Below are 11,747 nucleotides of genomic sequence, written 5' to 3'. Positions count from 1 at the left end.
TGGCCGGGATGGCCGGGATGGCCGGGATGGCCGGGATGGCCGGGATGGCCGGGATGGGGGTGTGTTGTGTCCCCGCCTCGGGGGCGCCCCCTCGGCCCGCGCGCCCCCCCCGCGTGCGGCGCGCCCCGCCGCACGTCACCGCCCGGCGCGCGCCACATGCAAATCACGGCCCGGCGGCGTACCCCCATTGGCCGCCGGCAGGCGATTTAAGGCGGGCTCGGCGCGCGCCGCATGGCTACGGCGCCGCTCGCCCGCGCGCCCGGCGGCTCCTCCTCCTCCTCCTTTCCCGGCCCCGTCCCGGCCCCGTCCCGGCCCCTTCCCGGCCCGTCCCGCCCGGGCCGCGGGAGGGAGACCACCGCCAGCAAATTACTGTGCCGCCGCGCCCCGGCCGCCGGGCTCGGCGCGTGTTTTGGTTGGGCTTCTTCCCCCACCCCTCCCTCCCCTGATCCTCCTCCCGCTTTTTTTTTTTTTTTCAGTTAACGTTTAAATACTTTTTTTTTTTTCACCTCCTTTTCGCTTGGCGGTGGGTTCTCCTCTCTTCTGCTCCGTTCACCTGCGATCAGCGGATGCAAGTCACACACGCTCTCTCCCCTCCCTCCCTCTCTCTCTCCAAGTTAGCAGCAAAGAACAAAAAAAAAATAGCTCCGTTAAGGATAAGAGCGGGAGCGGAGGGGTGTGCGCGCGTCTGCCGGGGAGCGCCGGCGAGCGGAGGACACCGCCGACGGCTCTGCGCACTCCTCCCGCCGCGCCAAGTGAAGCAGCAAGTTTGCCGTGCACCTGTTTGAGCAGCTCGAACCCCCGTCGCCGCCGAGCCCCGAAAGTGGTTTGCAAAAGGGAGAAAGTTTTTCGCCAGTGGGGTCGCCGATCGCCCTCCTCGCGGTTTTCTTCTCCTCCTCTTTTTTTTTTCCTTTCTTTTTTTTTTTTCCACGGCGGTAGCTACCTAGATACGAACGGGTTTCACCTCGCTCGCTCCCCGTCCGCCCGGGCTCCTCTATGTTTGATTCATTTTTCACGTCTGGCGCCGGTGGAAAATAAAAAAGCTACTTGAATGTACAGCATGATGATGGAGACGGACTTGCACTCCCCCGGTGGAGCCCAGGCCCCCACGAACCTCTCGGGGCAGACCGGAGCGGGAGGCGGCGGAGGAGGCGGTGGCGGCGGCGGCGGCGGGGGGAACAAAGCGAACCAGGACCGGGTCAAGAGACCCATGAACGCCTTCATGGTGTGGTCGCGGGGCCAGCGCCGGAAGATGGCCCAGGAGAACCCCAAAATGCACAACTCGGAGATCAGCAAGCGCTTAGGGGCTGAGTGGAAAGTCATGTCGGAGGCCGAGAAGAGACCATTCATCGACGAGGCGAAGCGGTTGCGGGCGCTGCACATGAAGGAGCATCCGGATTATAAATATCGGCCCCGGCGGAAGACCAAGACCCTGCTCAAGAAGGACAAGTACTCGCTGGCCGGGGGGCTGCTGAGCGCCGGCTCGGCCGCAGGAGGCCCGGCCGGTGTCGGCGTGGGCATGGGCGTCGGCGTCAGCCCGGGCGGCGTTGGGCAGCGGCTGGAGAGCCCCGGCGGCACGGCCAGCGGCGGCTACGCGCACATGAACGGCTGGGCCAACGGCGCCTACCCGGGCTCGGTGGCGGCGGCGGCGGCGGCGGCGGCGATGATGCAGGAGGCGCAGCTCGCCTACAGCCAGCACCCGGGCAGCGGAGGGCACCCGCACCACCCGCACCCCCATCACCCGCACCACCCGCACAACCCGCAGCCCATGCACCGCTACGACATGGGCGCCCTGCAGTACAGCCCCATCTCCAACTCGCAGGGCTACATGAGCGCCTCGCCCTCGGGGTACGGCGCCCTGCCTTACGGCTCCCAGCCCCACCAGAACTCGGCGGCGGCAGCGGCGGCGGCGGCGGCGGCGGCGGCCGCCTCTTCGGGGGCGCTGGGCGCCCTAGGCTCGCTGGTAAAGTCGGAGCCCAGCGTGAGCCCGCCCGTCACTTCGCACTCGCGGGCCCCGTGCCCTGGGGACCTGCGGGAGATGATCAGCATGTACTTACCGGCCGGGGAAGGCGGTGATCCGGCGGCAGCTGCCGCCCAGAGCCGGCTCCACTCCCTGCCCCAGCACTACCAGAGCGCCAGCACGGGGGTGAACGGCACCGTCCCCTTGACGCATATCTGAACCCCCGCCGGCACCGGAGCGGTGGAGGCAGGCTCGGGTGCGAGCACCGGCTCGGCTCCCGGGCCCCGGCCGCGGCCCCGGGCCGTTCCGCTGGACTGCGCGCCCCGCCGCTGCCACCGCACGCTCAGCCCCGGCCGCCCTCCCGCGTCCCGGCCCCGCGCCCCTCCCACCCCCCCCCCCGGGTCCCCCCCTTTTTTTTTCCCCTCCCCCCCCCTTCCCCCCCCCCCTTCCCCGCCTCTCTCTTTTTTTTTTTTTTCTTTCTTCCTTCCTTTTTGTACAGAAATGTTTTGATGTTCTTGTAATAATAATAATAAATAATAATAATAATAACGAGAGAGAAAAAAGGTAACGGTTGCTTTACTTACCTTTTTTTTTAGAAGGACTAGTTTACGAAACTAGTTTTAAACTGAACTTCCGTGTTTTATCGAGACTTTTTGTACAGTATTTATCATTCACCCAAGAGGCATAGTGCGTTTATTTGCAAAAGAAAAGAAAGAGAAAATAAGGGAGGAAAAAAGGAGAAAGGGGGGGAAACGATGGCGAAAAGACAAAAAATACCAACAAAAAGTTGTAGGCGATGCCAACTTTTATACCGCGTGGAACTGCTACGATTTCAGTCACGGATCGCTTCTTGCGAAGGCTTTTTATTGACTAATTAACTCGAAGTTGATGAGGAAACAGTTCTCATTTATTACTCATGTACTAAAGCAAATCCAAAAGAACAATTAAAAAGTTTTTTGTAGATATTCTCGCGGTTTTGTTGGGTTGGGGGTTTTTTGTTACTTGTTTGTTTATTTATAAAACTTTTTTTTTCTTTTAGAAGCTACATTTTTTTTCCTGAGGTTTGTAAAATTTTATTGTATCTGGATATTTTTGTTTGTTTGTTTTCTCTTCGGTTTTGTTTCCTTTTTGTATCATTTCTTGTAAATGCATTGTGAAATAATTTTTATTTAGGCATTATGAAGGAATTCAGATTTTGTACATAGTTTACTAAAAAGCCTTTCTGCTAAACAGAAATCTGAAGGATGCGTCCTTTTTTTTTTTTTTGAGTTAAATAAATTTCAAAGCGGAAAAAGTCACCTGGTTTTTAAAAACAAACAAACAAAAATTTCCTGGAGAACTTAGTAGTATTTACCATGGTAAACCTAGAAATAAAGCGAGTAAACCTGAATCTTGGGGAGGAAGTTTTAAACAGCAGCGGCAAACAGAATGAAGTGCAATCTACAGTAAACATCGATGTTCCCTAACCTGTGTAAATCGGGAGGGATGAAGGTAGATTTATTTTAATACTCGTTCCTTACTGCAAGCCTCTTACTGCGTTACTCTTCTAGCCGTGAACATTTATTTTGTGGACTTTATGGCTGGGCTGGTGGTCTAGACCTTGCCGGGGCAGTAACTTTCCCCTTGGGGAATGATCGGGTGCTGCCCGCCCCTGCTCGCCTCGGGTCCCCGCTCGGCTGGGAGTTCCCGCCGGCCCGGGGGAGGAACCTAGCTCCCCGGGAATCGAGAAGGCACCGGTCAGCGCGACACTTCCCCTGTAATTAACACCTTGAAAAGGGAAAGAGCTTAGTTTTGCGCGTCTCGAAAAGAAAAGCGACCTCTAAATCTCAAACCCGAAAAGCAGCCCCATACCTCCGGAGCATCCCGGGGGGCGAGCGGGAATCGGAGGGGTCACACGTTTCTGTCCCCTCCGACGGCCTCCCTCCCCTCAATTTTCAGCGACTGGTGCTAAAGCTGTCGAGCGAAACGATGCATGTCAGTTCGTTGCAGAATGTTGTTCAATGCTTTGAAATTTAATTTTTTTTCTAGCTGTTGATCGATACTTTTCGATATGTTAGAATTAAAAGTTTGCTGTAAACTACTGTAGCAAATGAATTTTTAAAATAGTTATAAGTACTTAAACAAAAGGAAACAAAATTAACTTCCATGACTGTAATGTCGGCAGCAGCAGGCTGTAGGACTTTTTAAATTATCTTTTAGCGCTGGCGAATAAATACTTCGTCCATAGTGAGTGCGGAAGTTTTAGTTGGTTAATGGGGAGCGGTTTTGGTCCCTGTTAGAGATTGCACTTCTTCTATAATGCTCACATGTCAATTGACATATATAACTCTTCCGAGTTATATTGATAATTTTGTATAAATCACTCATGCTTTAAACTGAACACAGAATTTTCATGGAAGGTGTCTATTGATTTCAACCGAAAATAAGCCCCACACATTTTTTTTCCCAACTATTTGAGCCTTTATCACAGAGAGGTGTGTGCGGGTTCAGTCAACAGGCGACTTTGGAAATGCTCAGCCTCCGAACAGAGCACACAGAAAGGAGGAAAATGTGAGAAAACTTCCCTGGCGTCCGTTACCTCCAGCCAAACACAGTCCTAGATGTAATTTAAAATATTAATAGCCGTACCTTTAGATATGCAGATTAAGCTGGGTACCTGTTGAACTGTTTCTTGAAATGTGCTTTCCTTCATGTGCATACTACGTACTAAATATCTATACACACTGTAGATAGCATCATGACCGAAGAGGAGTGTGTGTGTGTGTGTGTGTACATATGCACATGTAGACACATATACATCTGATGCAACCCTGTTACGTATCTTTTCTTTACGGGTCATAGCTATTGAAAATCACATTTGCTGACTATGCAGAATAGAAAAATCCCAGTGAGACGATCCTGTATCGCTGAACACGTCTGATGGAATAGGAGGATTGGGATGGTCAAGGGAGAAAAGCAAATAAACATCTGTTTATTTGCGGCCAAACAACAGAAATACTATGGGGAAACGCTTAAAAAAAGAAATATTACGGCTGTCTAAATGATCTCCTTTCAACGAGTTTTCCCTCCTACCCTCAGAATTTTGCGGCTCAATGGTGTTATGCCTAGAATAATGGGAATACCTGCACTTTCAACACAAGTGGATTACACAGACCCAATCTCGGTTATATTCAAATAAGCTTCGAATATTCTCAGCCCGCCTTTCAAGAAATACATTTTGCTCTGCGAAAGGCCACCCTCCAAAAGAAAAAGAAAAAAAACAAACTACAAAAAAAACCATCAAACAAACAACCAAAAAATCCCACTACAAAATACCAAAAACATCCACCCACCCCACCGCCCTCCCCGAAATATCATCAGGGTAGAATTTTTTGCTGCTTTTTTTGTTGCTTGTGTTTTACTGGTTGGTTTGGCAGTTCACTTTACTTGAGTTAAACTTCACGTTTGGGTATACAAACGAAACAACTTTCCTAGGCAGATGAGTTGGGTTTAGGTACAGTAAAATAATTAGGTCTTCGGGCTTTTTGCTGTGCGAGTTATATATAAGAGAATAATTGAATATGCAAAACTAAGAATAGGTTTAAGCGATTTATGGTTTAAGTACATTACATCTAAAATTGTATGAAATGTTCCTCCTTTAACATGATTGACAGAGCTATTAAAATCGCGTATGTGGAAGAATTAAACCAAAAAGTCATCTCGTTTTCAGTAAAAGGAAGGACAATCCAGGGAGTAAGGCGAAGGGGAGCGCGGTGGAGATGCCCTCTGCGGAGTTAGGCTGCGTGTAGCGTGGGGAGCTTGGGGTCAAGGCCCCCCATGGGCCAGATCCCGCCCCCGTGGTCAGCGCTGTGATGAAGGGTCCCTCTGCCCCGGGAGGGGGGTGGCGGCAGAGCAGCCAGAAGGACAGGAGGCACAGAGCGATAACAGATTTGATCCGCTCCAAACTTCGAGCCAAAACGCAAACTTGGCCTGAACTCCACAGTTCTTTCCCAAAGGTTCTCCCCCCCCTTTTTTTTCCCCCTCTCCTTCCCCCCACCGTACGTGGCTCGCTGAGCTCATAGGAGTGGCGCTGGGCCCCGGGGAAAAGCCGTTCCCTCAAGTTCCACTCCTCCGTGCCCTCAGCCGGAGTCACACCGCAACAAGCACCGGGCGGGGCATCGATGGGACGGCTCCGAGCCTTTGGGAGCAACGGAGCGGGGGAGGAGGGCACATTAAATCGTCCGTGAAGATAAAAAGAGGGACGATTCCAGAAATCAGAGCCAACGAGCCCGGAGGGCCACAGCGGGACAAGAAGCCCCGCGAAGTGCTCCTTCACTGGACGGAGGGGTGGTGAGGACCCTCCCTCCCAGCTGCGCCACATGCAAACGACATCAGGCCGGGTCACCTGAACGTCTGACGAGGTTATAGCATTTTATTATCATGCGTAAACTACCATGAAAAAAAAAACAACGTTAAAAAAAAGGCGCCACAACATCACACATACACACTCCCCCGCTGAAAACTAAACGAAACGTCTGATCTGAGAGTTGCTGTAGAGTAACATGGAACTAAAAGACACGAACTAGCAGGTGCCTGAGGGTTATCTGGACGGGATGCGCTCCCCGGCCTGGCGCCGACGCTCTCCCACGCCCCGCAATACCCCCGCCTTTCCCTGGCACTCACCGACCCTCCCCTGCCCTTTTCTGCCCCGCCCTCCCCCCTTCGCGCACACTTTCTGACAGCTCCCCCCAGTAAGCTCCAGCTCTCGCTTTCCCTCCTACACTCAGCAACACGTGGGGTGTGCCGGGAAGGGGCAGTCCCTTGGAGGCGGACAGCGTCAGGGTGTCCGTCTGTCCGTGTGAGTGTGCGGGGGACTGATCTTGCTGGAAGGGCCCTCCTCGCTAAGCAAGTACCCCAGAGTCGTGGAGCAGTGGGCCTGGGGAATGTTGTTCGTGGGGTGCGAGTGGATCTCTGAGAGCTGCAGCCCCAGGAAGCGAAGTGCCCCCGATGCCGTCGGAGGGGCTGCAGATGAATGATGAAAGAGGGAAACGGGGGTTGAAGGAGGCGAGAGGGGTGAGAGAGAGGGAGGGAGAACGCGGGGACAAGGGCGGGGGGTGGTGTTTGGAGAGCGAGGGATTAGCGAGGAGAGTCCTGACCCCGGGATCAACGGCCAGTCAAACCCGTTTACAATCACCCGGCGGAACACCGACGGCTCCCGCTGCAAGCCAGCGGCCGGCCGGGCAGCCAGCGAGACCAGACCCCGCCGTGGAGGGGGGAGTCTGGTGGGGGAGGCCCCGGCCCTGCTGCGGGGAGAAGGAAAATGCCACAGCCGGGAGGGTGGGAGAAGAGAGGTCCCAGCGGGAGGTCGGGGAGCTGCAGCAAGTGGCGGTGAGGAGAATGCTGCGGTGCGCCCCATCTCCCGACCGCAGTCTATTGGCCTCTCACCGACGAGCAGGAGGGGAAAGCAAGAAGGGAGGGTTCCAGGCGTGAGAGGCGGGGGCGGGCCGAGATATCTGGGAAAAACAAGCGCGTTGCTGTCAGCCGGCAAAGGCCGCCCTTGAACTCCACACGGGACCCTCCCGGGATGGGCGACACCAAAGCCCGGCTCCAGTCATGCGTTCAGCGGCGGGCGGGCGCAGGCCGCCCTCCCGGACCGCGGGCCATCTGCTGCACGGCTACCGGGGGCGGGGGATGGGAGTGGGGCAGGGGGGCACGCCCCGACGGGCCGCCGGCAGCGGCGGGTGGGCGCCTCGGCTGCCGCTCCGCGCCCCGCCGTGCCCTGGCGCCGCCGCTCCGCCGTGCCGCGCACACCCCACGCACACAGACACTGCACAGGGCGGGGAGAAGACACACGCTATTTTCTTATTTTTGGGGGAGGGGGAGGGGAAGGTGGGAGAAGCAAACGGTCCCTCCACCTCGCGGCATATTGGCTCCTCCTCTTCCAGAAAACTCAGCGCCCCCAAAAGCGAGGATATTGGGTGGTTTGGCACTACTCCACAAACAGCACCGAGCGCCTCTGTACACATTGTCCGAGCCGAAGGCGATTCGAAGCCGATGGGCCTGGCCCGGTTCGGAGACATACCTCCTAAAAGTGCTGAGTGAAGCCCCAGGCACCTGCTGCCACGCGTGGCCCCGCTCTGCGAAACGCGGCACCCTCTCGCTCTGCTGCCCTTCCGTCTCCCCAGCGCCACGGGCACTCACGCAGCTCCAGGGAGGGCTGGCGCCCCGGAGCGGCAGGCTGGGCCAGAGGGTACCGGTCAAGATTAAGCGAATCTCCCTGGGTTCGTGCTGAGGTTGGGTAGGGGTGGATGCTGCTTTCTGGGGGGAAAATGAGGTATGAGTTTCCCACAGCCGAGGTGGAGAGGAGTCAAACAGCAAAGCTTGGCGGAAAAGTGACTGGAAAGGCAAGGCCAAAAGAGATGAAACATAAAACGTGTCAGGTCTTGCAGGGCTCCGAGCCGGACACGGAGGGGAGGGCTGGCGTGAACAAAGTGGCTGCAGAGAGGGACGGGAGGGAGCGGTGGGCGCCGACTCCCGCTGGCGCGGCGGAAGAAGGGATAACAGATTATGGGTGCAGGGCAGGCAGGGCCTTGCCTGTCTGCCTCCCTGTCTCCCTGCCTGCTGACTCCAACCCCACCGCGCCTCTGCTGAGTAACGTCAGAAAGAGTTGGGACACAGGGACGGCCCCGAGGTGCAGGACGGCAGGCAGAGGAATGGGGGAACTTGGTGTGCAGGTACAGATGTAACCGGAGGCTTTAGTTAGAGAGACTGAAGGGAAAGCCCGTTGACTTTTACACTCAGTGAACCATTTTACCGTTGGAGGAAAATTTGCAAAAGTAAAGATAAACCAACTAAAGGTCAGAGGCTCTTGAGGATCTTTGATGTAACAACGGTGCTGTGTATGGGGCCTGTTCCTGTGGCCACATGCCCAAAGTGGTAAGGGGTGCTAGCAGGAGACCTGGAAGCCCTTCAAGTCCTTGTGCCTAAACCCGGGACACTCCTAGCGATGCCTCTGTAGGATAGGCTAGAAGTCAGTAGGAGCCGACTGAGCTGAATCACACTGCTGTATGTGCCGTCAAAAAGTCTGGAACTACCAAAGTGAAAACCTCATCCTTTAACACGTGTGGAGCTGGTGTTGAGTGAAGAGCAACCGCCAAGGTAAAGAACATTGCTCCTTGGCTTTGGGGTAGAAGTAATAGGACCTTGTGAGAAAGAACACATACCCCACCCCCAATTTACAAAGCCTTGGGGTGCCCTCGTGCAGTTTCATGCCTATCTTTCCTGGACGGAGTAATTTTCTGAAGGGAGGAGTCTTCAGAAAGGTCTCGTTTCAAGAAAGTCATTCAATACTTTAGCACGGCCTGTCAGGACGGGTTTGGGGGTAATATGCTTCATGCTCAGTAAAATCTCATTGTCCACGCTTTCAGACTGGACACCTCTCATTGATTTGGAGAAGACGTGTGCCACGGTTAACTGCAGCTCTCAGATAGAGGGACTATCCCTCAGGAACCTTAAAAAAAAAAAAAGGACAATGAAACCGAGGAGAAGCAGGAGAGCATCTGTCGGTGGTCAAACAATTGGGCAAGTGCTAGAGGGTGAGCTGAGATCCGAGTGGGAAAAGGTGGCTTCACTCAGGAGCAGACCAGCGTGGGCTGAGGAATTGCAGCCGACATGAAGCGGGGAAGGACCAGAGTCTGCAAAGTGTGCCTTTAGGAAAAGAATAGCTTTCACCGGGAGGAGGCGAAATATAGTTTACCAAGGCGTAAAACTCCATAGCAACTAGGAACTAGCGGTGAACAAAGGCACCATACATCCACGGAGGGGGGTGAAGGTGCCGGGGGTGTAGGGAGATGTTTATTTCCTACCCAAAAATTGTCTCGCACAGAATTCAGACGTATTGAATTCAGGTCTTTTTTTTTTTTCCTCCAATGCAGAAAAAAATCTGTAGGAAGATTGTCTTGCTAGAATCATTGGACAGTGGATAGTTCAATCCTAATCACATTAGAAGAATGAATGGCTGTTCAGGGTTGGAGCTAGAAACACAAGTAGCCCAAAGCCAGGAAAGACCTAAAAGCCCAAGCAGGGGAGTTCAAAACGAAGTATCGACATGAAAACAATTCCTAAGTGGTGGGGAAAAATCTGAAACCGGCTACGGTGCTTCCGAGTTACATTCACTCCAACTGTGGACTTCTTGCCCAGCACATAGGATATCTTTATCTTTTGAAAAAATCTTGAGCAATCCCTTGATCAAGTGATTAGATTAACTTTCCATATTATCTTTTATTTCACCTGTAGGTAGCAGAAGAGTGAGAGAGGCTTTGCTTTTGTTAAGGGATGGTTTGGGGTTTTTTTCTCATTATCTGTACCTTCGCGCATTATCAGTCCTACCTTCCTCTAAATTGCTTTTCAGTCCCCGGGCAGGTGAAGGCGTCACGGTTTGTCTTCGTCCCGCTCCTCCCCGATGTTAAAATGTAGGAAATAATGCAAAACACAAAATGCTATACAATCTAGTCACTGTGAGCACGTGCATTTTCTACCTTGAAGGACCATGAAAAAGAAAACAAAACTGAGTGGGAAACGCCTTTTAAAATACGCAGCTGTAGGTGAGCTCAAGCTTGTATATGTCAAGGTGGAGAGACTGGAGAAGAACTGTGAATGTCAGATTCCATAATATAGCTCGGGAAGAATAAAATTCGGGGGGGGGGGGGGGGGGGGAAGAAGATACGAGTAAGGGAGGCATGGAGTTTGGCCTAAAAATCTCCTCAGTGGTGTGCCTTGAGCTGCCATAAGAATGAAGAGGAGGGATATAGGCATGCAGTGCATTTTACAATGCTCTGGTGTCACATCTTTACTTATGTGTCTTATGGAACAGCCGAGAACAAAGTAATGAGAGCAGAACATGCATTTCTCCTCCAAAAAGCATGTTTATGTTCCTCTCAGTTTCTAACATTCTAGCAAGGCTGAGGAAGTTTCTGCTACTCTTCCAGCTAAAACGTCCATTTAGCTAAGTTCTGGGTCACAACATAGGGACAAATAGTCTTCTAATCGTTTTGCTTTGATTAGGGAGCTGCAGAGGAAAGTCCTGCGTGATTTTCCCGAATATAGCAACATCTCAGTCTTAGGGTCCCAGACTAAAGCTCATCTAACTAGATAAGTGGGACAAGCTCATTATGATGAACATGCCACATATCCAGATATTTAAGATAAGGAAAGCAACGAAGTAGCGTTATTGCAAAAGGCATCCTTGGGTGACCAAATGAGCCTAATTTGGTAGAAGCTTGCTATGTAGCTGTGTTATTCAGTGGGTAGTTTGGGGTAGGAAACTAAACGTGTTCGTGCATCTCAAACATATTTTAAATGTTTTGTAATGCCTAAACTTTATGTTCATGTACTCACAGTTAAGGGTTCCTATTTGGACGTCTGTATTTATCATCTATCTTAGGGTAGCCTTAGATGCTCAATAAGACAAAATACTATAGTTGAAAGGTAAACTTATTGTCATGAAAAGAGACAAACTCAGAGTCTCAGAGTCCCTTGTTAAAACATGGTCTCTGTTCCTCAAGATATTCTTGCTGATCTCCTTTAACGAGCAAAAGCTAGTACACATTAAAAAAGAAAAAAGAATCTTTAATAAAAATCAATGTAGGGATACCAACTGCTTCATGAATATATGCAATGACGTCACGTACTTGGGAACATCCCATCATGGTTTCCGGGCGTTTGCTGGAGAATGCAAGTCTCTCGCCATGTGCACAGAGCTACACACCAGATTCAGGGGTAGCCGAGGGGTCTTGTCTCACCTTCTAGTTTT

The 11,747-nt window shown here is 52.6% G+C and overlaps 1 protein-coding gene and 1 long non-coding RNA gene across 2 annotated transcripts in view; both read left to right on the top strand.

Annotated features, from left to right (window-relative positions):
• LOC113963686 overlaps positions 1-11,747 on the top strand; it is a 77,833-nt gene that overhangs the window by 7,793 nt on the left and 58,293 nt on the right. The gene's annotated exons all lie outside the window — the stretch shown is intronic.
• On the top strand, positions 216-2,326 carry SOX1 (SRY-box 1). Its single transcript, XM_027675082.1, has one exon. The coding sequence runs from the start codon at positions 1,049-1,051 to the stop codon at positions 2,174-2,176; it is 1,128 nt and encodes a 375-aa protein (XP_027530883.1). The 5' UTR covers positions 216-1,048; the 3' UTR covers positions 2,177-2,326.

Source organism: Neopelma chrysocephalum, unplaced genomic scaffold, assembly GCF_003984885.1.
Source record: "Neopelma chrysocephalum unplaced genomic scaffold, ASM398488v2 Primary Assembly neopelma1_25, whole genome shotgun sequence".
Lineage (NCBI taxonomy): Eukaryota > Metazoa > Chordata > Aves > Passeriformes > Pipridae > Neopelma > Neopelma chrysocephalum.
The sequence above is the reverse complement of the archived record's forward strand: the minus strand, read 5'-3'. Positions and strand labels throughout refer to the sequence as shown.

What these genes read in the sequence shown, in the direction of transcription:
- SOX1 (XM_027675082.1), top strand. Translation starts at nt 1,049, where the DNA reads ATGTACAGCATGATGATGGAGACGGACTTGCACTCCCCCGGTGGAGCC.